The 25,800-nt window shown below is 64.7% G+C and overlaps 3 protein-coding genes across 5 annotated transcripts; 2 read left to right on the top strand and 1 right to left on the bottom strand.

Annotated features, from left to right (window-relative positions):
• Window positions 1-5,698: 5,698 nt before the first annotated feature.
• Window positions 5,699-10,336, top strand: TSPO2 (translocator protein 2). 2 transcript variants are annotated; one of them, XM_068159802.1, is made up of 4 exons: window positions 5,699-5,833; window positions 7,690-7,896; window positions 8,513-8,651; window positions 9,092-10,336. In XM_068159802.1, the coding sequence occupies exons 2-4, from the start codon at window positions 7,724-7,726 to the stop codon at window positions 9,272-9,274; spliced, it is 495 nt and encodes a 164-aa protein (XP_068015903.1). In that variant the 5' UTR covers window positions 5,699-5,833; window positions 7,690-7,723; the 3' UTR covers window positions 9,275-10,336. The 2 variants fall into 2 exon arrangements, with proteins under 2 accessions (XP_068015903.1, XP_068015904.1); XM_068159803.1 differs by lacking the exon at window positions 5,699-5,833 and adding an exon at window positions 6,810-6,884.
• A 2,194-nt stretch (window positions 10,337-12,530) lies between these two features.
• APOBEC2 (apolipoprotein B mRNA editing enzyme catalytic subunit 2) lies at window positions 12,531-19,502 on the top strand. 2 transcript variants are annotated; one of them, XM_068159801.1, is made up of 4 exons: window positions 12,531-12,630; window positions 15,970-16,130; window positions 17,994-18,541; window positions 19,349-19,502. In XM_068159801.1, the coding sequence occupies exons 2-3, from the start codon at window positions 16,003-16,005 to the stop codon at window positions 18,532-18,534; spliced, it is 669 nt and encodes a 222-aa protein (XP_068015902.1). In that variant the 5' UTR covers window positions 12,531-12,630; window positions 15,970-16,002; the 3' UTR covers window positions 18,535-18,541; window positions 19,349-19,502. The 2 variants fall into 2 exon arrangements, with proteins under 2 accessions (XP_068015902.1, XP_068015901.1); XM_068159800.1 differs by lacking the exon at window positions 12,531-12,630 and having other exon boundaries at window positions 15,750-16,130.
• Window positions 19,503-21,109: 1,607 nt separating this feature from the next.
• Window positions 21,110-25,635, bottom strand: OARD1 (O-acyl-ADP-ribose deacylase 1). Its single transcript, XM_068159799.1, has 6 exons — window positions 25,449-25,635; window positions 25,090-25,157; window positions 23,948-24,092; window positions 23,759-23,817; window positions 22,935-23,047; window positions 21,110-22,572 (listed from the first exon to the last, which is right to left on the bottom strand). Exons 1-6 carry the CDS (start codon window positions 25,522-25,524, stop codon window positions 22,470-22,472), a joined length of 564 nt encoding a protein of 187 aa, XP_068015900.1. The 5' UTR covers window positions 25,525-25,635; the 3' UTR covers window positions 21,110-22,469.
• Between the last annotated feature and the right edge of the window lie 165 nt (window positions 25,636-25,800).

Below are 25,800 nucleotides of genomic sequence, written 5' to 3'. Positions count from 1 at the left end.
AGCAGGACTCTTCCAGAGGACCTTGGGAGCTTCTGTCCTCTCCTTCCCCTCCAAGGCTCAGACTGCAGAGAGCTTTGCTTGTGCTGCTTGGGATGGATTCCCACCTCCCACACCCAGCACTTCCCCTTGCAAGCCAGCCCCAGCTGCCAGGCCAGCAGCCCTCAAGTGCAGAGCATTGCTCAGCTTCATGGCCCAGCCCCAGCAGAGCCTCTGGCAGCAGGGCAGAGAGAGGGCAGCCTCCCCAAGAGCAGCTGGGGCAAAGCAGGGCCCCAGGGGTAGCCACAGCTGGGGGGAGGATTCCCCTGTGCAGCCCAGGAGAGCTGGGGGGGGCAGCACAGGGAGGTGTCCAGGCACAAACCTCCTGGTCCAAGCCTGGGGCTGGGGGTGGGCAGGGGAGTCCCATTCAGGAGGCTGTGATGGGTGCACAGCACAGGGCTCTGAAGGGTCTCATCTGCTGAGTCCACCTGAGAGCCTTTTCCACTCCCAGCCTCTCCCAGCTCTTTCCTTCTGGATGGAGGACTCTGCCTGCTCTGCTTGCCAGGAGCACCTCTGCCCCCTGCCCCCTGCCCATGCTGTGAGCCAAACCCTGGCCCAAGGCCCTGGCTGGGGCTGGGGGCAGCCTCCTGTGGAGCTCCTGAGGCTGGGGCTTGCAGCTGCACTCAGCCCACACTCCCCTGGCCCCTCCTTGCCTTTCTCACTGCCTCAGCTGCTTCCCCTCCTCTGGGAAGCCCCAGGTCCACCCCAGCACGGCAGGAGGGGGCAGGCACATGCTGGAGCAGGGAAGCTTTGCTCTGACTCTGGAGGGGAAGCCTTTGGCTCGCAGCTTCTCTTGCCAGGGGGAGGAGCAGAGGGAGATGGTTCATGCCTGGGCTCCATGACCTGCAAGGTCTTCTCCAGCCTGAATGATTCCCTGGGTCTGGAAGACCACAGCAGCCCCAGCAGGGAGGTGGGGAAGGAGCTGTGCCTGTGGGGCCTGGGGAGGTTGTTTCTACCTAAACCCCTTTGCTTTGAGCTGGGGTAATCAGTACCTGGGAGAGTGAAAGTGGGGCTTGCAGTGCCAGCTCCCCCCTGGCTGTGCTGAGAGGCTCCTGCCAGCAGCTGGGCTCCTCCTCACCCTGCAGAGCTCCCTGGAGCCAGGTGGGGTTGGATTCATCTCCCAGAGGAGTTGTGGTGCTGAGGCCATGGCTCAGGGGTGCCCTGGCAGCGCTGGGCTGATGAGCTGAAAGGTCTCTCCCACCCGAAGCCCCCCAGGGTTGTGCTCCTGGGCTTCCTCTGCAAGGTGCTTTGGGCAGCTCCCAGGTGCAGCCCAGGGTGCTGTGGGAGCAGAGGGAGCTGCAGGGTCTGAGCCCAGCCTGTGCCCATCAGCTGCAGAATGAAGCCTGGGGAATGTGTCTGGGAGCTGTGGCAGGGGAGAGGAGCTGCTGGCTCTGGCTATAAATTGCTGCAGGGGCAGGGGGGGCTCAGCCTTTCCACACAAGCAGCCAGGAATCCAAATAAATATTTACCCTGTGGCTCCTGGGCTCCACAAATAGCTGATGACAGAGCTGCCAGCTGGTCCTGTGGGATCAGTGCAGTGGGATCCAGGCAGGACAGAGCATCCCCAGCACTCCCCAGAGCATCCCTGGGGCCCTGGCTGAGCTGCACTGCACCCAGAGAGGCTGCTGAGGCTCTGGGCCCTGCTGAGGCTCTGGGCCCTGCTGCCACTGCCTCTCTCTGCAAGGGAAGGTTAAACATCACCCAGAGATGAATGACTCTAATTAAAGAGCCTCCTGCTCCTGCAATCCACTCTGTGTCCTGCCCCCAGCCAGAGCAGCCTCCTATGAAGGGCACTGCTGCTGAGTGCTTGCCTCTGGCCCCTGGGTCAGAGCTCTCCTTACACCAGAAGCTCAGAGCTGGAGTTGGAGACCAGAGCCTTGCTCCCTCCAAGGGGGTCAGGGCAGGAGCAGCCAGGGGGCTGTGGCTGTGGAGGGTCTGCAGTTAAGCTGCAGGCTGTGGGAGGAGGCTGGGCAGGGGCTGGGCAGCCACACTGGGGCCAGCATCTTCAGTTTTGAGGTAAAAGCCCTTAGCTGCCAGGCAGGTTTCCTCCCTGTGGCATGGGAGTGAAGCCTGCAGCCCCTGGCTCAGGCTCAGCAGGCTGGCAGGGCCCTGGCAGGGGCAGGCTCCCTCCCAGGGCTCCTGCAGCTCCATTCACCATCACAGCTGCTGGTTCCTGGGGTGCCAGAGGGGAGCTGGCTGCACCCAAGGGAACCAAAGGCAGCAGGCTTGGATCTCCCTGCTGGGAGGGGAGCACCTGCAGCAGCAAAAGCCCAGGGCTGGCAACAGCCCCCCAGCAGCAGGGGAGCCTTGCTGGCAGAGCTGGCAGCAGACAGCTCACTGAGCTTCCTCCAGGCTGTGAGCTGGCACCCAGGGCTCTGCAGCCTCCTCCAGCTGGTTCCTTATTCCCAGCCCACAGAATGCTTTGGGTTGGAAGGGACCTCGAAGCTCATCCAGCTCCAACCCTCCCAGCAGCACAGGCTGCTCAGGGCCTCATCCAGCCTGGCCCTGAGCACCTCCAGGCAGGAGGCAGCCACAGCCTCCCTGGGCAGCCTGGGCCAGAGCCTCCCCAGCCTCATCCTGCCCCATCTGAGCTGGGCTCTGCTCTCCTGGCAGTCAGGTCAGAGCTGGAGGCTGTCCAGACCCCAAGAGCTGTGGCAGAGCAGTTCCATGTCTGCACTCAAGGTCCCATTTCGACATCCCCTTATCAGCAGAGGGCTGTGGGGAGCAGGGCAGTAGCTCAGTGCCCTTGGCTGGGTCTCTGGGAGGGGAGGACCTCTCTCATGAGAGTGAGAGGAGCTGATTCAGCACAGAGCAAGCAGTAAATCCAATTTGCTACTTACACCAACCCCTGAGGGAGCCCAGGCCATGGCACTGCCTTTATGCAAGTGCCAGCTGCAGCTCAGGGCTCCCCAGGCAGCCTCTCATCTGCCTGCCCCACGCCTCTGCCCATCAGCCTGCTCCCCAGAATAGTCCAGGGGAGTGCCCTGGCATTTGCCATGTGCTGGGTCTGCTCCTCTGGGGGGATTTACACCTGGGGCTTAGGTGGGGTTGTCCTACACTCACTCTGCAGAGCCTGCACCAAAGGTCAGAAGGCTGAAACTGGATGAGGTCTCCAGGTCTCAGCTGACACTGAGCCCCAGGGCAGCAGCAGCAGGAGATGCTTCACAGCCCTCCTTACCTTGTGACCAGGCACAGAGCTGTAGCTAAACCACAACAGTGCACTGAGCATGGCTCAGCTGCAAAGCAAAGCAGCCCCAGCAGCCAGCAGCCAGCAGCCAGCAGCCAGCAGCCAGCAGCCAGCAGCCAGCAGCAGGGCTCTGCCAGGGCAGCTCTCTGGGGAGGTCTGAGTCGTTTTTAGCAGCTGGCTGAGGTGGCTGAGGAGAAGGCAGCCCCAGAAAGACAGCAAAGCTCTGCCCCCTGCATCCTGGGCACACTTGGAGCAGCTCTGAGGTGCTCCTGGGGCTGGCTGCAGGCTCCTGCTCCCCCCCAGCCCTGCTCCCCCCTGCTGCAGGGGTGCTGGCAGGGGAGGTGCAGCTGAGCACCCCTGCAGCACTGCATCCCCTGATCCTGTGAGAGGCTGAGGGCTTGCAGCCCTCTGCCTGCCCCACAGCAGTCTGCCCCCAGCACCCCCAGGCTGGGAGGTGTCTGTTGGGGCTGCTGCTGGCTGAGCTCTGGGGGCAGATAAGAGCAAGGCTTTGCCCTCTGCTTATCACTCCCAGGCAGCCCTGGCCACCAGCCCTCCCCAGCTCTGCTCCTGACCAGCAGCAGTGCCGGGGGAAGCCCCAGCAGCCAAGCTGTCAGCAGCACAGAGGCACCAGGGAGCGGCTGGGGTGGGAAGGGCCCTTCCAAGCTCATCCTGTCCCCCCCTCTGAGGTCAGCAGGGACATCCCCAGCGAGGGCAGGCAGCTCAGAGCCACAGCCAACCGGAACCTGCCCTGCAGTGCTGCCAGGCACGGGGAGAGCTTCCCCTGCAGGCTCAGCCAGACCCTCGCAGCTCCTGTGGAACACCTCCCCCCACCTGCAGACCCCAGCCCAGGGAGGGGCACCACGGCTGCGGGCACAGGCAGGGTCCTGCCCACACAATGCAGCCAGCCAGGCTGGGATCCACTCTGGGCAGATCTGTTCCATCTCCTCCCCTTTCCCCAGGCCCCTCCAGGTCTGCACCTCTCCCTTTTTGCTGCAGAGCTCAAGATGTTGGCCCAGGGTGGGAACCATTCAGCCACACACAGGAGAGAAGCTGCCAGCCACGGCCAGCCCCGGGCTGGGAGGCACCATGCAGGTGGCAGTGGTCTGCTGGAGCTGTGCTGCACCTCTGGGCCAAGGTGCAAGGGCAGGGTGCTGTGGGTGCTGTGGGTGCTGTGGGTGCTGCCTGCAGCCCTGCAAGGGCAGGGTGCTGTGGGTGCTGTGGGTGCTGTGGGTGCTGCCTGCAGCCCTGCAAGGGCAGGGTGCTGTGGGTGCTGTGGGTGCTGTGGGTGCTGTGGGTGCTGCCTGCAGCTCTGCAAGGGCAGGGTGCTGTGGGTGCTGTGGGTGCTGCCTGCAGCCCTGCCTCTGCACAGCACTGGGGATGGTTTGTTCCTTTCTCTCCCCTCCCACAACCCTTCTCATTTCCTTCTCATCCCAGAGGAGCTCTCACATTCTGCCCCTGGGCAGGCAGTGCAGGCAGTGACCTGTGTCTGGGGTGAGTCAGTGTGTCACTCCCCACCCCCTGCAGACAGCCTGCTGATGGAGATTGATCTCTGCCCTTTCCCCCTCCTGCATCTCTCAGCCTTGTGCAATGTCTTTAGTTGGGATTCAGGTGGCTGCCAGGGAGCTTTAGCCACAGCTCGGTGTGCAGGGCACCACCAAACCCAGCTGCTGGTGTTCAGCAGCACAGGGCACTGGCACAGCAGGGACAGCCTCCTGCGGGCTCCTGCTGCCCTCAGCTCACACCCAGGGGAGGGAGCCTCAGGTGCAGTGAAGCAGCAGAGCTCACATCCCTGTGCCATGCACAGGGCTCCTGCAGGCACACTCAGAAGCTGGGGAAGGTCTGGAGCACAGATTGTGTGAGGAGCAGCTGAGGGAGCTGGGGGGTTCAGCATGGAGAAGAGGAGGCTGAGGGAGACCTCCTTGCCCTCTGCAGCTCCCTGGAGGGAGGCTGGAGCCAGGTGGGGCTTGGTCTCCTCTTCCAGAGAACAAGTGACAGGAGGAAACAGCCTCAAGCTGCCCCAGGGGAGCTGTGGCTGGGTCATGAGGAACACTTTCACCCCCAGAAGGGTTGTCAAGTGCTGCCCAGGACAGTGGTGGAGTCTCCATCCCTGGAGGGGTTTCAGAGCTGTGGAGATGTGGTGCTGAGGGCCATGGGCTGGTGGTGCCCTGGCAGTGCCAGGTTCGTGGCTGGCCTTGATGATCTCAAAGGTCTTCTCCAGCAAGCCAGGTCTCTAATCCCCACCTTCAGTGTGGCTCTCCCAGCAGCAGTGCCCTCCCAGCCTGCCAGGAGCTGCCCTGCCCTGTGCAGCCCCCTCTCAGCCCCAGGCCGGGAGCCTGTCCCCAGGAGCCTCAGGTGCCACATCCCAGCGGGGTCCGGGCGCAGAAGCCAGGCCCTGCCTCGCCAGGGCTGCCCAAGCAGCGCTGCAGCTCTTAACGCTGCCAGGCTGCGCTGCTGCTGTAATCTGCTGCGGCCACCGGCACACACCCAGCCCTCTCCCCTGCTATTTAGGTGAAGCCTGCGGCCAGCGCCCGCGGCGCAGAGCACAGCCGCAGCCAGCCTCGGGGGCCCAGCCCTGCCGCCGGGCAAGGCAGAGCCAGGCAGCAAGGGAAGGTAAGGCAAGGCTCCCCCGGCTCCCCCCCGCCAAAGCGAGGCAAGGGAAGGCTCTGGGGCGGCGTTGGCTTGCAGCCCTCCCTTCCTCTCAGCTCTCTCTGGCAGCTACGAAGGAGCTGGGAGGAGGCAGCCCCCAGCCCCTGGAGCCTTTGTGCAGCGCTGGGGGGAGCAGAGCTCGGCTGGTGCTGCCCACACCTCGGCAGCAGGACCTGCAGCTATTCTTTTCCTCGGCCTTGGGCTGATTTTTCTGCTTCCACAGACGCTTTAAGGGCTCCATAAACTCTGCTGGCGCTGGGGGCTGGGGGGTTTGGTGCTCGCCGCTGTGTCAATTGCCTCCTGCTCCCCGAGCCGAACGCTCCGCAGCGCGCTGATCATGGCAACAATTAGCACGGGAGACAGCAAAGCCTTGATTGCGAGTCAGCAGCGCTGGCGGTGCGGGGCAGAGCCTTGCTCGGGCTCCCGGCCGCTCCGGGCGGCGCTGGGAGCGCAGGGGAACTGCCTGCGCGCTGCCTGCGCGCTACCTGCGCGCTGCCTGCGCCTGCTGCTCCCTGCCCGCCCCGCTGCGCCTCCTCCCTGCCCGCGGTGCTCTGCTCCGGTGCCGATGCTGGCAGCGCCAAGCTGCTGCGCTCCTGCCCAGCCCCTCCTGCCCCCCCCCGGGCGGTGCTGCTCGGGGGGGAGCTCCTCAGCGGATGCGAAGGACAGGCAGCAAAGGCAGGAGGGCAGGAGGCTGGCAGGAGGCTGGCAGGTTCAGAGCCCTGGGGAGGATAATGGCAGGGGAGGTAGGGGGCAGAGAATGCAGTGCTGGATGTTGTCCTTATCACAGCTGCCTCGTGTGGGAGCAGGATGTAATTATGAAAGTCAATCTTCCTTCCCTTTGTGCCAGGGGAAGTCTGTGAGCGAGCTGCAAAGCTGCTGCTGTGCCTCAGCTCTCCTCTGACGGAGGGCAGCATCCACCTCTGCCTGCCCAGGCTGCGGGGAGGCTTCACAGCAAGCCTGCAAACGAGCCCTGAGGCTGGGGAGGGGCTGCAGGAGAGCCCGGGAGGGGCTTTTGGTGAGGGCCTGCGGCGAAGGAGGAGAGGCAGTGGTTTGAAACCAGAGCAGGGGAGCTTTAGGTTGCACATTAGGAAGAAGTTCTTCCCTCCCGGGGTGGGGAGGGGCTGCCCGGGAGGGGCTGCCAGGGGAGGGGCTGCCCGGGAGGCTGTGGATGTCTGGGAGGGTTTAAGCCCAGGCTGAGTGAGGCTTTGGGCAGCCTGTGCTGGTGGGAGGTGTCCCTGCCCACGGCAGGGGGCTTTGAGCTGGGTAAGGTCCCCTCCAACCCAACCCATCCTGGGATGTTTTGGTATAGACCTCCCCTGGAATCAAACCACACAGGAAGGGGAGAGGAGGGCAGCAGGGAGAGAGCTTTCTGGCTGGGATCTCTCTGGGCTCTCCTGCTCAGAACAGAATCACAGGATCCCAGAGGAGCCTGCAGAGCAGAGGGAGCTGAGGCAGAGCCTGGGAGGAGGAATGAGAGCAGGAGCTGCAGGCAGGGCTCAGAGCACAACCCCCTGGCTGGACCCTGCCCCAGGGCACTGTCAGAGGCCACCAGAGAGCAGGGGGGAGTCACTTAGCTGGGGGAAAGGTAACCACGGCAGGGACCCTTCCCCTGGTTGCTGAGCTGGGGGGTGGGCAGCTGGCAGGCAGCAGCAGAGCTGCACACAGCACTCAGTACCTGCCTGCTGCTCCAGAGCCTGAGGTGAGCTCAGGCAATCAGAGAAGAAGCTTTGAAAGATCAAAGTAGAGAAGGGGAGGGGAAAAAACCCAACCAGCCTCAAGTCCTTTCCAAGTGCTAACCAAACCTTGCTCTCACCTTGCAGCAGGCAAGAGGCTACCCCAGGGCAGCAGGGGAGGATGTGGGCTTACACTGTGGCCTTCACTGTCCTGCCTCACCTCGGAGGCTTCCTGGCTTGGTTCATTAGCCGCAGAGAAATCCCTGCCTGGTGCCAGAGGCTGAAGAAACCTTCCTGGTGTCCACCCCCCAGGCTGTTCCCTCTAGCCTGGGCTGTCCTCTACACTGGCATGGGGTAAGTTCTGGGCCCTGCTGCCTCTTTCACCCTCCTGCACCTGATGCACAGAGGAGAAGGCACCCAGTGGGTTGGAAGGGATCTCAAAGCTCATCCAGCTCCAAGCCCCTGCCGTGGGGACAGCTCCCAGCAGCCCAGGCTGCCCAAGGTCTCATCCAGCCTGGCCTGGAACACCTCCAGGGAGGAGGCAGCCACAGCCTCCCTGGGCAGCCTGTGCCAGTGTCTGCCCTGCCTTGTACTGAAGAACTTCTTCCTGATGTCCAACCTAAGCCTGCCCTGCTCCAGCTCCTGCTCTGCCCCTCCTGTGCCCTTCTCACCTCTGAGCCCTGGAGCAGGCTGCCCAGAGGGGCTGTGGAGTCTCCTTCCCTGGAGGCTTTCCAGCCCCACCTGGCTGTGCTCCTGTGTGCCCTGCCCTGGCAGGGGGCTTGGCCTGGATGCTCTGCAGAGGTCTCTTCCACTCCATGATCCCTTGGCTGTCAGGAGCATGCAGTGCACAGGAGTGAGGCAGGAGCTGGGGCTGAGAGCTGTGCTGCAAGCCCCTGGTGCGAGGCAGCCCTGCAGGGCAAGGCTCTGTCTGTGGTCATTGTACAGCACCCATGTGCCTCCCTCTCCACAGCTACGCCTCCTACCTCATCTGGAACGACCTGGGAGGCTGTGGCAGCAAAGCCATTGTCCCTCTTGGCCTCTATGGGGCTCAGCTGGCCTTGAACTGGGCCTGGCCTCCCTTGTTCTTCGGAGCACACAGCCTGAAGCTGGTAAGGGCCCTGGGCACCTGCAGGCTGCTTGCTGCTGGCCCTGCCGGGGGGGTGCTGGGGTGTGGGGAGCTTTGCTAACTGGCATCATGCAATGGGAAAGAGAGCTGCAAGAAGAGCTCTTGCTCGGGGGGGGTTCAGCCTGCACCTGCTGCAGACCATGGTATCAGTCCCCCCACGCCTCAGCCTGCTCTTGCCCTGCAGATAGCTGCCCTGGGCAGGGCAGGGTGGGAGAGCAGGCACCCAGCAGGGCTGCTGCTGCACCTCCCAGTTAAGGCTCCAGGGTGGGAGATAAGCCCCTGTGGGGGGCACACCCTGGGCAGGTGGGGGGCACCCCCGGGGGGCCGCGGGCTGGCAGCAGCTTATCGAGCGGGCAGCAGGCTCTGGGCACGGCGCAGGCTGGCAGAGGGGGCAGCAGGGTCACTGTCTGCGCTCTGCCCCAGGCCCTGCTGGACATCCTGTGCCTGGACTGCCTGGCCATCGGCACAGCCTGCTCCTGGTACCGCATCAACAAGGTGGCAGCGCTGCTGCTGCTGCCCCAGCTCTGCTGGCTGGGCCTGGCCTCCTGCCTGACCGTTCGCCTCTGGAGGGACAACCCCCAGCAGCCACCCCCCAAGAGTGAGTGAGCAGCAGGCACCTGGTGAAACTCAGCCGTGCTGTTGTCAGCCCAGCTCTAACAGTCTGGGGTTCCCCCTGGGACAGAGCCTGCCTCCTCCTCCTCCTCCTCCTCCCACCCTCGTGGTGGCTGTGCCGCAGCAAGGGCAGCACCGCGCTCCCTGTCTGCTCCTCTCCACTGCCCTCAGCCTGCCCCTGGGAGCTGTTCCCTGCAGCACTGCTGGGGGCTGCCGCTGCCTGGTGACCTCGGTGCTGCCAGCTCAGATTCCAGCAGCCCCCCCCAGGCTGCTGCCCTTCCCCCAGCCAGCAGAGCTTGCTCCCACAGGGGCTGAGCCCCAGCCCCTCTGCTGGCACCCAGCACAAGTGGCCTCTGCTCAGGCACAGCCACTGAGGTTTGCTTTGCTCTGTGCTGTTGCCTCCTTTCCCTCTGTCTCCTGCCCTGTGCTTCTACTTTTGGTCTGCCAGCTCCTGAGCAAGCAGCACTCTGCTGCTGGGGGGAGCAGCCTGGGTGCTCTGCCTTCTGTTTGTGGCACCTCACTGCTTGGGCTTCATGCTCCGAGACAAAGCAGCAATGATCAGAATGCAAATGCTGCTCCCCAGAGGAAACTTCTCTCCTGCACCTCTGCTGTGTGCTCTTCCTCATCAGAGAGCTGCCAGCAGAGCCTTTGAGCATCACCCCTCAGGGGGAGGGGGCTGAGAGCCTTTGCCAGGTGGAAGAAGTTGCTCTCCCTGCCTCGAAAGCTGCAATTATCATTGGCAAACCCCAAGGCTGTGCCAAGCCTGTGCCAGGCAGAGGGCTCCCACCCCAGAGCCTTTCCAGTCCTGAATTTCCTTACTCAGGGAAGTTTCCAGCAGCTCCAGGGAGAGGGGACCCCAAGCCACGGCAGAATCAGCCTCCAGGGGTCCATGGACAAGCCCTTGGCCACCCTTGGCGCTGGCCTTTGCCTCTGGCAGACCTCAGCCTCGGCTCCTGCTGCCTCCAGAGAGCCTCCACTGCAAGCTTTAATTGACAGAAGCAATTGATGTGATGGGAAGTGGTCAGAGGAGCTCCCTGGAGCTGGCTGGAGAGGAGGGGGGGGTTGGGCAGACTGGGGTGGGGGTGGGGAGGGCTTAGCTGGGGCTGTAAAATAAATTGTATTTGCTTTTAATAAAGCCAAGCCTCTTGTGCTGGGAGGGCAAAGCAGTCCCAGAGGGCCTGGGTGTGCAGGAGCTTAGAGGATCCATCCAGGACCCTGACAGGCTGGGCCAGGGGATCCCTGGGCTCTGCTCCAGCCTGGTGCTCTGGGGGTCTGATGGGATTCTGTCTGGGCTCCATGGTCTGTGCTCTGGCTCCAGAGAGAAGTGGAGCAGCAGGGAGGCTCTGCAGGGCTCCAGCAGCCAGGGGAGGGCTGGGTGGAATTCAGTCCCAAGGGTTCCATCAGCCCCTGCACAGCAGAGACTCCCTGGGGATGCATCCCCGCCAGAGGCTCCTCCTGCCCCCCAGCAGCAAGGTAAGGAAGCAAATTCTCTGGGGCCCTTCCTGGGCCACACCAAGCCTGGCCTGGGGAGATGCTGAGTGCTCCCAGGTGCAGCTTGTGTCAGCAGCAGAGCTGGGTGCTGAGCCTGGCTGGAACTGGGTGCTGAGCCTGGCTGGAGCTGGGGCCAGGAGCAGCAACCCCCAGCAGCTGAGATTTGTGATTCCTTTCCAAGCCCCTGGCCACAGACCATGTGCTGGAGCCTGATCCCATCCACTGCTGCAGGACACAGAGCTGCTGCTGCAGGCCACAGAGCTGCTGCTGCTGGCAGGGGGCTGCTGCTGGCAGGGGGCTGCTGCAGGCTCTCTGCATGAGCAGAGGCCCCTGGGGGGCTGTGGGCAGGAGCAGCACCAGGCTGAGCTGACCCACACTCCAATCTTTCAGGGCTCCACAAAGCACTAAGTTTCCACTGAGCTCCTTTCCAGGGATGCCCTGGCTGTGCCTGCCAGGGAGCCACCTGCCCCAGGACAGGAGGCTGCAAATGATCTCTGCCTGGAAAAGAGAAGGAAGCTAAGACCAGGGCTGGAGATTCGCTCCGTGGAGCTAAGGATGACTTCGGGAGCCTGGAGCCGGCTGTGCCCTGCCCTCCGCAGGCAGCCCGGAGCAGAGCCCAGCAGAGCCCAGCAGAGCCACCTGCCGAAGGCAGCAGGGATGGAGCCAAGCCTGCCGGGGACCTCTGCTCTGGGGCAGGGGGAGCTTGCCCCTGACACCACCTCCCACTGGCAAGGGGCAGGAGAGCTGCTGCAAACCTGCAGCCTCCCAACAGCATCTCCAAACCCAACAGCTGGCTGCAGGCAGAAGGCCACAGTGGTCTCCTGGGGGGCACAAAGAGGTACAGGGAGGTTCTCCTCCACCTCTGCCCTGGTGAGGCCACATCTGGAGCCCAGTTCTGGGCTTCCCCAGTTCCAGAGACAGAGAACTGCTGGAGAGAGCCCAGGGGAGGCTGCAGAGCTGCTGAGGGCCTGGAGCAGCTCTGGGAGGAGCAGAGGCTGAGAGCCCTGGGGCTGAGAGCCTGGAGAGGAGCAGCCCCAGAGGGGAGCTGAGCAATGCTCAGCAAGAGCTAAAGGAGCTGTGGGGGGCAAGAGGCTGGGGCCAGACTCTGCTCAGTGGTGCCCAGGGACAGCACAAGGGGCACTGAGCACAAACTGGACCCCAGGAGGCTCCACCTGAACAGGAGGAGAAACTTCTCTGGTGTGAGGCTGCTGGAGCCTGGGGCAGGCTGCCCAGAGAGGTTGTGGAGTGTCCTGGTGCAGAGCTTCCAACCCCCCTGGGCACTGTGCCCCTGGGCAAGCTGTGTGGCTGCCCTGCTGGAGCAGGGGCTTGGACCTGGGTGAGCTCCAGAGGTCCCTCCCAAGCTCTCCATGCTGGGGGTCTGGGCTATTTGATCAGCTGCATGAATTACCTCTCCTGCTCCTGCTCCTCCTCCCCATTTCCCCCTGCAGGTGGAGGAATCTCTGCACAGCTTTTCTCCTGCCCCTTCTCTCCCAGCCTGGCACCGTGGTCCTGCAGCAGGAGCAGAGGGGCAGGGGAGGAGCTGGGGGCAGGGGAGCTGCTCCTGCACATCCCTGCCAGGGTTTATTTATTTGTCTCTCAGGGTAGCTACAGCTGGGAAAAGCAGGCTGGGGACTGCTGCCAGCCAGGGTATCCAGGGAGCTGGTTTGTGCCACCAGCTGTCCCCTGGCATAGAGAGCAGGGCTGAGCTGTGACTCACACAGCCAGGCTCTTGTTTCACTTCTTGCATCCATCCAAGAATGTTCCTCCAGCCTGGGAGTGCTCCTGGCAAGGCCTTCCCAGCCAGGTCTCCTCTGCTGCAGCCTTGTGATCAGGGAAGGAAGGAACCATTCTGGCCTCAGGTAAGGAACTCCTGCTGCAACCAGAGGAGCAGCAGGTGGGAGCCAGCTGGAGGGAGTGCACTGCTCTCTCTGGGGGGCATCCACCCCAGCTGGGGAAGAACAGCTCAGGGGGGTGTCCAGAGGTGCCTCTGAGGCCAGCAGGGAAACTGTTGTGGCCTTGGAGGGTGCAGGATCAGGCCTCAATATCCAGCAGCCCAGAACAGGCAGAGAGCTTCTCCCAGGGGCTGGCATCTCCCAGGGGCTGGCATCTCCCAGGGCTGGCATCTCAGCCTGGTCCTGCCAGCAGCCTCCTTTGCCCTTCAGTCCTTGCTGCTCATTGCTGTCCCCAAGCTCTGCTCCTCCCCTGAGCTTCACCCAGCTCTGCTCAGGCATCCTGGCCCTGGGGACCCAGCACAGAGGGGGAGGCACTGCCAGATGTTGCAGGACACATCTGCCAGGGGGTGGAGAGCAGGCTTGGGGGGGAAACCACAGCTTGGGTTTGTGCCACTGAGCTGGAGCTGCCCAGGGGCCAAGCTGTGCAGGGCAGGGCTGTGCTCCCCCTGGCAGAGGATTCCCATCTGGGGGGGAAGAGCCTGCAGCCAGGGGGCTGGGAATGGGCAGAGGCCACAGGGCCCTGCTGGACTTGGGCATGGCTCAGCCCTTGCCCTGGGTGGCACTGGGCTGAGGCTCCTTCCACTGTGAGGCTTGGGGGGGTGGGGGTGGGGTGGGTGCTCTCTTGTGCCTCCTCCCTGCTGCCCAGGGCTTGGAGCAGAGCAGGCTTCAGGCAGCTGAAGACTCCATGAAAGCAGTGAGGAGAGGCCAGGGTGCAGTGGAACCTCAGCAAAAGGCTGGATGGCTGATTGCCGTTGAGGCAGCTGCCCTGGGGGGCTCTTCTGTGGGGGGAGCCACATCCCTGGCACCCTTCAGCACCCCTCAGCACCCACATCCCTGGCACCCACATCCCTGGCACCCCTCAGCTCCCACATCCCTGGCACCCACATTCCTGGCACCCCTCAGCACCCACATCCCTGGCACCCCTCAGCTCCCACATCCCTGGCACCCACATCCCTGGCACCTCTCAGCACCCACATCCCTGGCACCCACATCCCTGGCACCCACATCCCTGGCACCCCTCAGCACCCACATCCCTGGCACCCACATCCCTGGCACCCACATCCCTGGCACCCCTCAGCACCCACATCCCTGGCACCCCTCAGCACCCACATCCCTGGCACCCACATCCCTGGCACCCACATCCCTGGCACCTCTCAGCACCCACATCCCTGGCACCCACATCCCTGACACCCACATCCCTGGCACCCCTCAGCACCCACATCCCTGGCACCTCTCAGCACCCACATCCCTGGCACCCCTCAGCTCCCTGCTCCCTGGCACCCCTCAGCTGCCACCCTCCAGCTCCTGCTCCGAACCGGCTGATGGCAAAAGCGTTTCCCCGGCTGGCTGCAGCCCCAGGGCCCCGCACTGGGAGCGGCTGGGGGGAGCCAGGGTCGCTTCCAGCCGCCCCGGCAGCGCCCGGCAGGTTTCCGGGGCTCAGCTCTCAGGCTGGCAGCAGCTCCCTGCTCTCCTTTCATGCTGCTGGCGCAGGTGGGCGCCGCGGGGGGAGGCTGGGCACCGCTTGGTGCTTTGCCCTAGATGGAGCTGGGAGAGCAGCTGGGGCAGCGCTGGGGAGAGCGAGAGTCTCCGAGCCGCATTCCTCAGATTAGATTAGCGCTCAGCCCCGAGTCCTGCGGAGGGGCCGCCGGGAGCCGACGGCTGCAGGGATGCAGTGCAGCCACCCGGAGCTGCCACAGAGGCAGGGGAGTGGGTCGGGGGGGCTGAAAGGCTGCTCCAGAGGGGAAGGGTAAGGCGGGACCAAGCTGGCAGTGGTTCAGAGAGGATTCCCACCCCCCAAAGCCCCCTGCCTGAAATGTCAGAGGTGAGGGGAGCTGGAATTTGAGCATCGTTGCCACGCAGGGGGGACAGCACCAGCCCTGCCCCCCCGGGGGTAATTCAAGCTTAAAATGAATCAAAGTCTGCACCATGAGAATGGAAGGAGTGTGTCCCAGGGATAGGATGTCCTGCAGAGGCACTTTCCATGGCTTGCCACTCAGCAAAGCCCTGAGGAGCTGTTGGCACAACAGTCCTGGTGCCAGCTGTGTCAGATGGCAGATAAACAACTTCCCATCACCAGCAAACAGAGGGCAGGGGGAAGGGGGGAGGGGAGTGGGGAGAGGCTCTGTGTGTCCCCCCAGCGACTGTGGGTCAGTGATGTGGGTGAGGAAGAGCCACAGAGGACCTTGGAGCACAGCAAGGCTCAGGCTGGGGCCAGTCAGGGAGCAGCCAGAGGGAGGATCTGCACAGTGGCCTCCATGGAGCTGACTCTGGGGCAGTGCAGATCCCTCTGAGGCCTCTGCAGAGCTGAGTGCAGCAGAACTGAGGGGCAGGAACGGAGCTGGGAGAGGTCAGACTGAGACTGGAGATCAGGAGGAAACTCTTTAGATGAGGCTGGGGAGCCTCTGGCACAGGCTGCCCAGGGAGGCTGTGGCTGCCTCCTCCCTGGAGCTGCTCAGGGCAGGCTGGATGAGGCCCTGGGCAGCCTGGGCTGCTGGAGCTGTCCCTGCCCGTGGCAGGGGCTGGCACTGGATGATCTTGAAGGTCCCTTCCAACCCACTCTGTGGGCCCTGCAGACTGAGTGTGGCTGGAAGCAGAGCTCCACAGCTCCTGGGAGTCTCCTGAGCATGTATCCTCCTCACAGCAGGGTCAAGAGCAGACCAAGCACTCAACCAGACAGAGCTGAACCTTTCCTCTGCAGCCACATCCTGCTGGCAGCTCCTCCTGCTGCCTGGCTGAGCAGGGGGCAAGGCAAAGCAGGACCCCTGCGCCCCTGGGGGCTGCAGCAGCAGCCCAAGGGAGGGCTGCCCCTTTCCCCTCCTGCCTGAAGCAGAGCCCTGGTCCCTCAAGGTCAGCAGTGTCATCAGCTGGCAGCAGGAGGTCGGCAGCGAGGCTGCCAGCCCCGCAGCTTGCCAGCTATGTGTCAGGCTGCTGGATGAGCAGCTCCTGCTGCAGGGGTCCCCGGCCCGGCCCCGGCCCGGCCCCAGCCCGCCCACAGCAGTCGTCACTTCGTTTGAAATTAAAAGGGGAGCCAGAGGGATTGGTGAAAAAGCCCCGGAGGAAGCGAGGGGCAGAGGAGACATCCGAGAGCCCTGAGCCACCCTGAGCCACCCTGCCCCCAGCCCCGTTCCATATTTAGCTCCTGACAACTGTGCCTCCCGCAGGAACTCCCAGCTCCGGTCCTTCCCTCCTCCCTCTGCTCCCTCCTCTCCCTCGGGGCTCTCAGAAATCGCTCTTTCTTTTCCCCAGAGGCCATAACCTAACACCCCTGGAGCCAAGAAGATGGCAGAGAAGCAGGAGGAGCCCAGCAACAGCCAGAACGGGGAAGCAGAGAACGCCGAGGAGGGGGAGGAGAAGAAGAAGAAGAAGGTGAAGAGGGAGGATCTGCCCCCGTTCGAGATTGTGGCAGGGTAAGAGCTCCAGCTGCGAGGTGAGGGCTGGGGGTGAGCTGGGCATGGCCACAAGTCCAGAGCAGGGCACTGCTGAGGGCTCTGAAAGGCTGCAGGCACAGCAGCAGCAGCAGGAACTTTCCCCCTGGGAGGGAGGAGCCTGGAGCAGGCTGCCCAGGGAGGCTGTGGAGCCTCCTGCCCTGGAGAGCCTCAACCCCCACCTGGATGTGTCCCTGGGTGCCCTGCCCTGGCTGCTCCTGCTCTGGCAGGGGGCTTGGACTGGATGCTCTCTGGAGGTCCCTTCCAGCCACTGCCAGGCTGGGATCCTGTGCTGTGGCTTTGCTTGCTGTGAAAACCTTCCCTGAGCCTTCCAGAGGAAGGATTCCCACAGGCAGGCAGGGAGGGAGGGAGGCAGGGATCCAGGCAGAGCTCTTTCTGCAGTGCTGATTGATTCCCTCCCAGGGCAAGCAGTCCCACTGCCTGCTCATGTGGGGCTGGAAGGTGCTGCCCCTGATGAGCACTGAGTATTGATTCCTGGCCCTGATCAATGGCTCTTGGCTGAAGGTTTCTCTGTCTGTGGGTTAGGAAAGGTCTCTCTGCTGTGGCTGATTTGCTTTATGGGCCTGAGGGGCAGCCTCTTAAAGCCCCAGTTCCAAGAGCTCCACACCCCCAGCTGGAGCCTTCCAGACAGCCAAGCCTGCAGCAAGGCACCAAAGCAACAGGCAGCAAGGCAGAGAGGAGCTCCTGGGGCTCCACTGGGCCTGGCCCCTGGCAAGGGAAAGCTGTAAAGGATCTGCTAGAAGCTGAACCCTGCCAGACACAACTGACAGCTGCAGCTAGAAAGACATCACTGAGCCCCTCAAAGCAAGAGGCTCTCTGTCCTTCCTCTCTCTGCTCTCCCTCTGAACCCAGCCCAGCAGAACTCCCAGCCCCTAAACCCAGCCCAGCAGAGCTCCCAGCCTCTGAACCCAGCCCAGCAGCGCTCCCAGCCCCTAAACCCAGCCCAGCAGAGCTCCCAGCCTCTGAACCCAGCCCAGCAGAGCTCCCAGCCTCTAAACCCAGCCTCTGAACCCAGCCCAGCAGCTCTCCCAGCCTCTGAACCCAGCCCAGCAGAGCTCCCAGCCCCTAAACCCAGCCCAGCAGAGCTCCCAGCCCCTGAACCCAGCCCAGCAGAGCTCCCAGCCTCTGAACCCAGCCCAGCAGAGCTCCCAGCCCCTAAACCCAGCCCAGCAGTGCTCCTAGCCCCTGAACCCAGCCCAGCAGAGCTCCCAGCCCCTAAACCCAGCCCAGCAGAGCTCCCAGCCCCTAAACCCAGCCCAGCAGAGCTCCCAGCCCCTAAACCCAGCCCAGCAGAGCTCCCAGCCTCTGAACCCAGCCCAGCAGAGCTCCCAGCCTCTGAACCCAGCCCAGCAGAGCTCCCAGCCTCTGAACCCAGCCCAGCTACTCCCTCCAGCTGCTTGGGTGCAAAGCTCAGGCCAGGGTCCTGAGCTGCTGCCAGTACCTGAAGGGATCCTGCAGGAAGGCTGCAGAGGAACTTTTCAGCAGGGTGCCTGAGCCAGGCCCAGGCCCAGGGGGAAGGGTTTGGAGCTGGGGCAGAGCAGGGTCAGAGTGGAGCTGAGGAAGAAGTTCTTCAGCAGGAGGCTGCTGAGCCTCTGGCCCAGGCTGCCCGGGGAGGCTGAGGCTGCCTCCTGCCTGGGGCTGCCTCCTGCCTGGGGCTGTTCAGGGCCAGGCTGGAGGAGGGATCTGCATCCTCCCCCCAACGGCAGCCGCTCTGAACCCCTGGGGCAGCAACCCCCAGCGGCGCAGCCCCTTGCCCAAGCCCAGGGACCAGCCCAGCGCCCGGAGCCTTCCTGCCCGCCCCTGAGCTGCCTCTCCGCCCCCCAGGGAGCGCCTCCCAGCCATATTCTTCAAGTTCCAGTTCCGGAACGTGGAGTACAGCTCGGGCCGGAACAAAACCTTCCTGTGCTACGTGCTGGAGACCCAGGGCAAGGAGTCGGCCACCTCCCGGGGCTACCTGGAGGACGAGCACGCCGCGGCGCACGCCGAGATGGCCTTCTTCAGCAGCATCCTGCCCCGCTGCGAGCCCAGCCTGCGCTACCAGGTGACCTGGTACGTGTCCTCCAGCCCCTGCGTGGCCTGCGCCGACCGCATCGCGGAGACCCTGCGGCGCAGCAGCAACCTGCGGCTCAGCATCCTGGTCGGGAGGCTCTTCATGTGGGAGGAGCCCGAGGTGCGGGCGGCCCTCCAGAGGATGAAGGCTGCCGGCTGCAAGCTGCGCATCATGAAGCCTCAAGACTTCGAGTACGTCTGGCAGCACTTCGTGGAGCAGGAGGAAGGGGAGGAAGCCAAAGCCTTCGTGCCCTGGGAGGACATCCAGGAGAACTTCAACTACTACGAGGAGAAGCTGGCGGAGATCCTGCAGTGAGGCTCCCGTGAGTGAGGGCTGCCCTGGCCCCTGCCGCCGCCGGGCAGGCTCCTGCCTTCCCCTCGGGCACTTCGGGGCTGCTGCTGCCTTCCCCCCGCCCCGGCTGGGCTTGCCTGGACCTCAGCGCTGCAAGTAACCTCAGGCAGGACCCTCCACGGGGGGAGAGGCAGCAAGGCTCTGAGGGTCCTCCACAGGAGGGATCCTGAGCTCTTTTATCCTCTCCTTAAACCTCCCAGCAATAAAGGAGGGCAGCAGGAGCAGCTCCTTGCTCCCCACACACCCAGAGAAGGCTCCAGGGGCGCCTCAGAGCTGCTGCCAGGACCTCAGGGGAGCCTCCAGGGAGGCTGCAGAGAGACTTCTGCTGAGGAGCTCTGAGCCAGGCCCAGGGGAAGGGTTTGGAGCTGAGGCAGAGCAGGGTCAGAGTGGAGCTGAGGAAGAAGTTCTTCAGCAGGAGGCTGCTGAGCCTCTGGCCCAGGCTGCCCAGGGAGGCTGTGGCTGCCTCCTGCCTGGGGGTGCTCAGGGCCAGGCTGGATGAGGCCCAGCTGAGAGCTGTCCCTGGTGGGGAGGTTGGAGGGGATGAGCTCTGAGCTCCCTTCCAGCCTGAGCCCCTCTGTGGCTCTCTGATGTTGAGGATGGAAGGAAACAGCAAGAGGGAGGTGGGGAGAGGGGATCCCTCCCACCCCCCAAAGCCTGCCCTGGGGAAACAGGAAGGGAAGGCCCAGAGCTGCTGCCAGGGGCACTGAGGTCACTCATCCAGGGCAGGAACAGGAAGGCTTTTACAGCTCCTAACTCCTCTCTCTCTCTCCCTCCTCAGGGCCAGTTCAGAGCTGATCTCTGGGGAGGTTAACAGCCTCCCACTCCTGGGGCACTGCTGCTGCCCAGAGCTCTGCTCCCAGCAGGAGGCAATAACCAGCTGGTGGAAGACTCAGCCCTGCTGGCCTGCAAATACATGGACAGCACAGACTGTGTCCTCTGGGAGTGGTTTGGTTTCTTTTGTTCCTCCCCTGCCCCAGGCCAGCCCCTGCTGCCTCTGCTGGTGGGAAGGAAGGTCCCAGGGGGTGGAAGTGGTCCCTGCCCAGCTCTGATCACAGCACCACAGCATGGCTCAGGCTGGAGGGGAGCTCAGGGAACTCTCCTCCCACCAGCCCAGGCTGCTGCTCAGGGTCTCACCCAGCCTGGCCCTGCACAGCCCCAGGCAGGGGGCAGCCACAGCCCCCTGGGCAGCCTGGGCCAGAGCCTCCCCAGCCTGGTACTGAAGAGCTTCTCCCCCAGCTCCAGCCTGCCCCTGCTCTGCTCCAGCTCCCAACCCTTCCCCCCTGGCCTGCTGGCACCATGCTGTGTGGCTGAAGCTGAAGGAGCTGCAGGCAGGGCTGCAGGCCTCACCTGCTGGCACCACTGGGTGGGAAGGCTTCAGAAGGGAGCTGCCAGCTAGCTGAGAGTGCTTAGGAAGCAGAGGAGGGGGAAAGAAAGAGACTGAGAGGATGAAAGCAAACCCCCAAAGGTTTCCCTCCTCCACCCTCCTCAGAGCTGATCCAGACTGGGGCTGAGCTCTGGCCCAAACCATGAGGGGAGCCTTAGGAGCTTGGTTTCAGAGCCCTCAGACACCCTCTGCCCCTGAGCAGGGCCTGGGAGGGGCACTGGGAAGAGCAAAGGGAAATAAAAGTGGAAGTGAAGGGGGAAAGGCTCCAGCAGTGCTCATTGCTGCCTCTCTGCCAGGGCTCCTCAGCCCAGCTGCCACGGCCTGGGCCAGGCAGGGATGAGCCCTTGGTGGCTCCAGGGCAGGGGGAGCAGAAGGGAGCCAGGACATGCCTCAAGCACCCCAGAGGGGGAGGCAGGGAGAGGGCAGGGGCAGACCTCAGAAGCCCTGAAGTGAAGTGCTTGGGTTGGCAGAGCCTTGGAGCTCCCCCAGCCCAACCCTCCTCTGGCTCTGCCCAGGCTGGGGCTGAGCCAAGGCCCTCAGCACCACAGCTCTGTGCCTTTGAAACCCCTCCAGGGAGGACTCTGCCACCCCCTGGGCAGCCTGGGCCAGGCTGGGAGAACCCTCTCAGGGAAGAAGTTTCTACTGCTGCCCAACCTCAGCCTCCCCTGCTGCAGCCTGAGGCCACTGCCTCTTGCTCTGTCCCTTGGAGAAGAGCCCAACCCCCCCTGCCCCAGCCTCCTCTCAGCTCACATCCTTCAGCCTCTACCCCTTGCCCCCTGGCCTGGCTGCAGCCACCCTCAGCAGGGCCCTCTGCAGCCTTCCTGCAGGATCCCTTCAGCAAGGTCCCCCTGGAGTCCTCTCCAGGCTGCACAGCCCCAGCCCCCTCCCAGCAGAGCTGCTCCAGCCCTTGGAGCATCTGTGGCCTCCTCTGGCCTCTCTCCACAGCTCTGAGTCCTTCTCCTGCTGGGGACAGCAGAGCTGGAGGCAGGGCTGGAGGGGAGGTCTCAGCAGAGAGAGCCAAGGGGCAGAGTCCCCTCTGCTGCCCACAGGGCACTGCTGGCCCCTGGGGAGCTGCTCAGCACCCAACACCCCCAAGGCCCTTTCCCAGAGGGCCTCCCAACCCCCCCTGCACCCAGCCAGGCCACTCCTGAGAGCTCCTTTTGGCCTCACCAAGTTTATTTCTCTGCCAGTGGTGCACTTGGCCACCCCCAAAGCCCAGGGGACAGGAGGCAGCCAGGGGACAGGAGAGCAGCAGTGCTGAAGCTCTTGAAGGCACAAAGAGGATTTGCAGATCAGAGAGACCTCAAGAGAGAGGAACCCACAGCAGAAACCACTCCAGCCCTGAGCAGCAACCAGCAGTGGGCCACAGGCTTCCCTCTGCCCCCTCCTCCAGCTCCCCCAAGACAGCAGCACTGCTCTGGGCACTCAGTGAGAGGGCAAAAGCATCTGGGGTGAAGGGAGGGTGGAAAAGAGCAGCAAGGGAATGAGGGGGAGGGGAGAGGGTGGCAGCTGTGGAGCCAGCCCTGCACACCTCAAGTGTCTGCCAGGACCCCAGGAGCTGCCACTGATTGCCTCTGCTGCTGGTGCCCCCAGCTGAGCTGCAGGCCCAGCACAGCAGAGCCATGGCAGCCCCAAACCCTGCCCCTGAGCTCACCCAGCCCCTTGGCCAGGCCCTCTGTGCAGCCCCAGACCAAGCCCCTGCTGCAGAGTGCAGCCCAAGGTGTTGTGAGGCCCCTGCAGCATCCCCAGCCCAGCTCTGGCCCTGCACAGCTGTGCCAAGCTCAGCACCCCCGGGGGGCAGGGAGGGCAATGTCCCAGCAGAACACTGCACTGCTGCCCAGAGCAGGGAGCCTGAACCCCGGGAGGAGCAGAGGCAGCAGAGTGCAGGCCAGAGGTGAGCAGTGCAGGACTGAGGCAGGCCAGGCTGCAGGGCAGCAGAGCAGCAGCAGCCCCAGGCAGAGGGCAGCAGAGCCAAGCAGCAGGCAGCTCCAGCTCCAGCTCCAGCCAGCAGGGAGCAATGGAGCAGGAGCTCTGGAGCAGGCAGCAATGGAGCAGGAGCTCTGGAGCAGGGAGCCCTGGAGCAGGCAGCTGTGGAGCAGGAGCTCTGGAGCAGGCAGCTCTGGAGCAGGCAGCTCTGGAGCAGGCAGCTCTGGAGCAGGGAGCAGGCAGCCCTGGAGCAGGCAGCCCTGGAGCAGGAGCTGTGGAGCAGGAAGCAGTGGAGCAGGCAGCTCTGGAGCAGGGAGCTGTGGAGCAGGCAGCTCTGGAGCAGGGAGCAGGCAGCCCTGGAGCAGGCAGCTCTGGAGCAGGCAGCCCTGGAGCAGGCAGCCCTGGAGCAGGCACTGCTGGTGGGGCAGCAGTGACATCTGCTGGCTTGCTGGGGGCCCTGAGGGCTGCCACAGCTCTCCTGCCTCCCCTCTCCTGCCTCCCTCCCAGGCTTCCTGAGCTGCTCAGCCTGCAGCTCTCCCATGCTTCCCAGGGCTGCACTGCTGGCAGCAGGGCAGTGCCAGCCCCCTGCTCACAGGGTGTACACTGTGATGTTGATGTCTGTGCCCCCAAACACCTCCCCAAGGATGGCTGAGACTTTGCTCCACTCCAGGCCATCGAGTCCACATCCAATCCTGGGAAGGGAGACACCAGAGCAGCTGTCAGAGCCTCTCCTGCAGCCTGCCTCCAGCAGCCCAGGCCTCAGGCAGCTGCAGCTCTGTGTGGCACTAAGCAGCTCACCAGGACCAGCACCTTCCACACTGAGGGCAGGACTGGGCCCCTCACTAGCAGGGTATTGAGGTGCTGGAGAGGATCCAGGGAAGGGCAACCACCTCCCTGGAGGTGCTCAGGGCCAGGCTGGATGAGGCCTGGAGCAGCCTGTGCTGGAGGGAGCTGCCCCTGCCCAGGGCTGGAGCTGGATGAGCTCTGAGCTCCCTCCCAGCCCAACCCTCCCCAACCCTCCTGTGGCTCTGAGCCCTCCCCTGCAGGCCCTCACCTGGGCATGCAGATGTCAGAGACTCCGTTGCTCAGGCTGTGAGCCCTCATGGCCTCCAAGCTCTGCCTCATGCTCTCATAAGTTGGCTTGTGGGAAACCTTCTTCTTTGTGATCTGAACACAAGGGTCAAGAGCTCAGCTGGGCCCTGGCCTGAGCTCCACAGGCTGCTCCCTGCCCTGCACCCCCAGAGCTGCTGCTGTGGGGAGAACAGAGGCCTGGGGAAGGAGCTGTGTGTCACAGCCTCCAGCAGGAGGGGTCAGCAGCTGGGGCTGACCACCCACAGCTTAGATCTCACCACAGGAGACAGCTTGGCTGCCCAGGGAGCAGCACTGCAGCCACACTTCCACATCCCTTGATTCACAGCAACCTCCCCAGGACTGCTGCAGCCCTCCCCAAGCACTGAATGGTTTGGGGTGGAAGGGACTTGTGCTGTGGGCACAGGCTGAGGGAGCTGGGGCTGTGCAGCCTGCAGAGGAGAAGGCTCCAGGGGCTCCTCAGAGCTGCTGCCAGCACCTGAAGAGATCCTGCAGGAAGGCTGCAGAGAGACTTTTGCTGAGGGGGTCTGAGGCAGGCCCAGGGGGAAGGGTTTGGAGCTGAGGCAGAGCAGGGTCAGAGTGGAGCTGAGGAAGTTCTTCAGTGTGAGGGAGCTGAGCCTCTGGCCCAGGCTGCCCAGGGAGGCTGTGGCTGCCTCCTGCCTGGGGGAGCTCAGGGCCAGGCTGGATGAGGCCCTGAGCAGCTGAGCCCAGCTGAGAGCTGTCCCTGGGCACGGTGTGGGGGTGGAGCAGCTGAGCTCTGAGGCACTCTGGGGCCCAGCAGCTCCTTACCAGGTAGTAGATGAATCGCTGCTCCCTCTGCAGCACAGCCACCTCCCCTGTCCTCTTCTCTGGAGGGGACACAGAGGGGATCCTCACAGCGGCTGCCCTGCTGCTCCCTGCGCCCCGAGGAGCTCGGGACACCCCCTGCAGGCAGGGCTGCCCCTCCAGCCCGGGCTGCCCCTCCAGCCCCCGACTCACTCTGCTGCAGCAGCTCCTGCACGCCGCCGAACCTCTCCTTGAAGAGCAGGGCGATGCCGGCGCCCATGCGGCAGTCCTCGCTGATGCAGTGCGCCAGGGCCGCGCCCCCGGGGCAGGAGAAGAGATCTCCCTTCACTGACCTGATCTGCAAGACAGCCCCGGGGGGAGCACAGCCCGGCTCGGAGAGCTGCTGAGCACAGGCAGGGCCCAGGGGCAGGGAGCTGCTGAGCACAGGGCAGGGGCAGGGAGCTGCTGAGCAGGGGCAGGGAGCTGCTGAGCAGGGGCAGGGAGCTGCTGAGCAGGGGCAGGGAGCTGCTGAGCAGGGGCAGGGAGCTGCTGAGCAGGGGCAGGGAGCTGCTGAGCAGGGGCAGGGAGCTGCTGAGCACGGGCAGGGAGCTGCTGAGCACGGGCAGGGAGCTGCTGAGCACGGGCAGGGAGCTGCTGAGCACGGGCAGGGAGCTGCTGAGCAGGGGCAGGGAGCTGCTGAGCACAGGGCAGGGCAGGGGCAGGGAGCTGCTGAGCACGGGCAGGGAGCCGCCCGGGCCGGGCAGGGCAGGGTGAGCACCAGGCCGCGAGGGGCAGCTCGGAGCCGCAGCCACCTGCCCTGGCTGCAGGCTGAGGCCAGGCCAGCAGGGAGCTCGACAGAGCCAATGCTCAGTGACTGAGTGGGAGCACAGCTGGGGCAGTGCACGGCTGGGGGAGTTAGTGCCCGGCTGGGTTAGAGCACAGCTGGGGCAGTGCACGGCTGGGGGAGTTAGTGCACAGCTGGGGGAGTTAGTGCACGGCTGGGTTAGAGCACAGCTGGGGCAGTGCACGGCTGGGGCACAGCGGCAGCAGCGGTGTCCCCAGACACTGATCCGTGCTGCGGCACCGCCTCTGCCTGGCCGACACCGCCGCAGCCGCAGGCACAGCCGCAGGCACAGGCAGGGCAGCCGCAGGCACAGGGAGGGCAGCCGCAGGCACAGGCAGGGCAGCCGCAGGCACAGGGAGGGCAGCCGCAGGCACAGGGAGGGCAGCCGCAGGCACAGGGAGGGCAGCCGCAGCCCCTGCCCGTCAGAGCCGCAGGCAGCTCGCGGGGGGCAGCAGAGGCTCCCTGCAGGCACCCAGGCAGCAGCAGCCCGGGGAAGCCATCTCCTACGCACTCTCTCCTGCTGGTCCCGGGGGAAGTGGGTGGCCATGGTCCCGCGGGCCGTGGCGAAGGCTCCCGGGGCTGCAAGGGCGACAGAGAAGAGAGCTGTTAGGAAGCCCAAAGGAGGCACAGGGGAGGGCAGAGGGAAGAGGCTGAGGCTGCTCCACCCGGGGACGGGGGGGGGGGTGAACGCCCCCGGGGACGGGCGCGCGGGGCGGGCGCGCGGGGAGGGCGCGCGGGGCAGGCGCGGCGCCAGCACAGCTCCGGCCCGCGAGGCGCCGGCAGGCCTCGCCCCAGCACCACAGCACCGTGGGCGCCCGCCGGCCCCCCGGTGACCCCCGTCCCCCCGGGAAACCCTTCAGCAGGCCAGACCCGCGGGCACGCTGCGAAGGAGGAGCCGGCGGGCCGGCGCTGGAGCCGCGAAGACCCTCCCGAGAGCTGCCAACATCAGCACCGGCACGGCCCCCACGCCAAGATGGCGCCCGCGGCCTGCCGCGCGCCCCTCTAGCCGGGTGGAGGCTGCCTCTCTATGGTAGCCGCCCAGAACATTCCGGAGCCCGCCCCTCGCCCGCGGCGCGCGAAGCGGAGCCGGGGCCGGACCAGGAAGTGGAGGGCGCGGCTCGGGCGGCGCTTGCGCACCGCTGGCCGCGGCGGGCCTCGCACCGCCCACGGCGCAGGCGCAGGCGCAGTAGCGGTGGGCGGCGCCTGGCGCTCAGGGGCGCGC

Source organism: Melanerpes formicivorus, unplaced genomic scaffold, assembly GCF_026170545.1.
Source record: "Melanerpes formicivorus ecotype bairdi unplaced genomic scaffold, bMelFor1.0.p_v2 SCAF_46, whole genome shotgun sequence".
Taxonomy (NCBI): Eukaryota; Metazoa; Chordata; class Aves; order Piciformes; family Picidae; genus Melanerpes; species Melanerpes formicivorus.
Note: the sequence above shows the minus strand (reverse complement) of the source record. Positions and strands in the feature narration are given on the sequence as shown.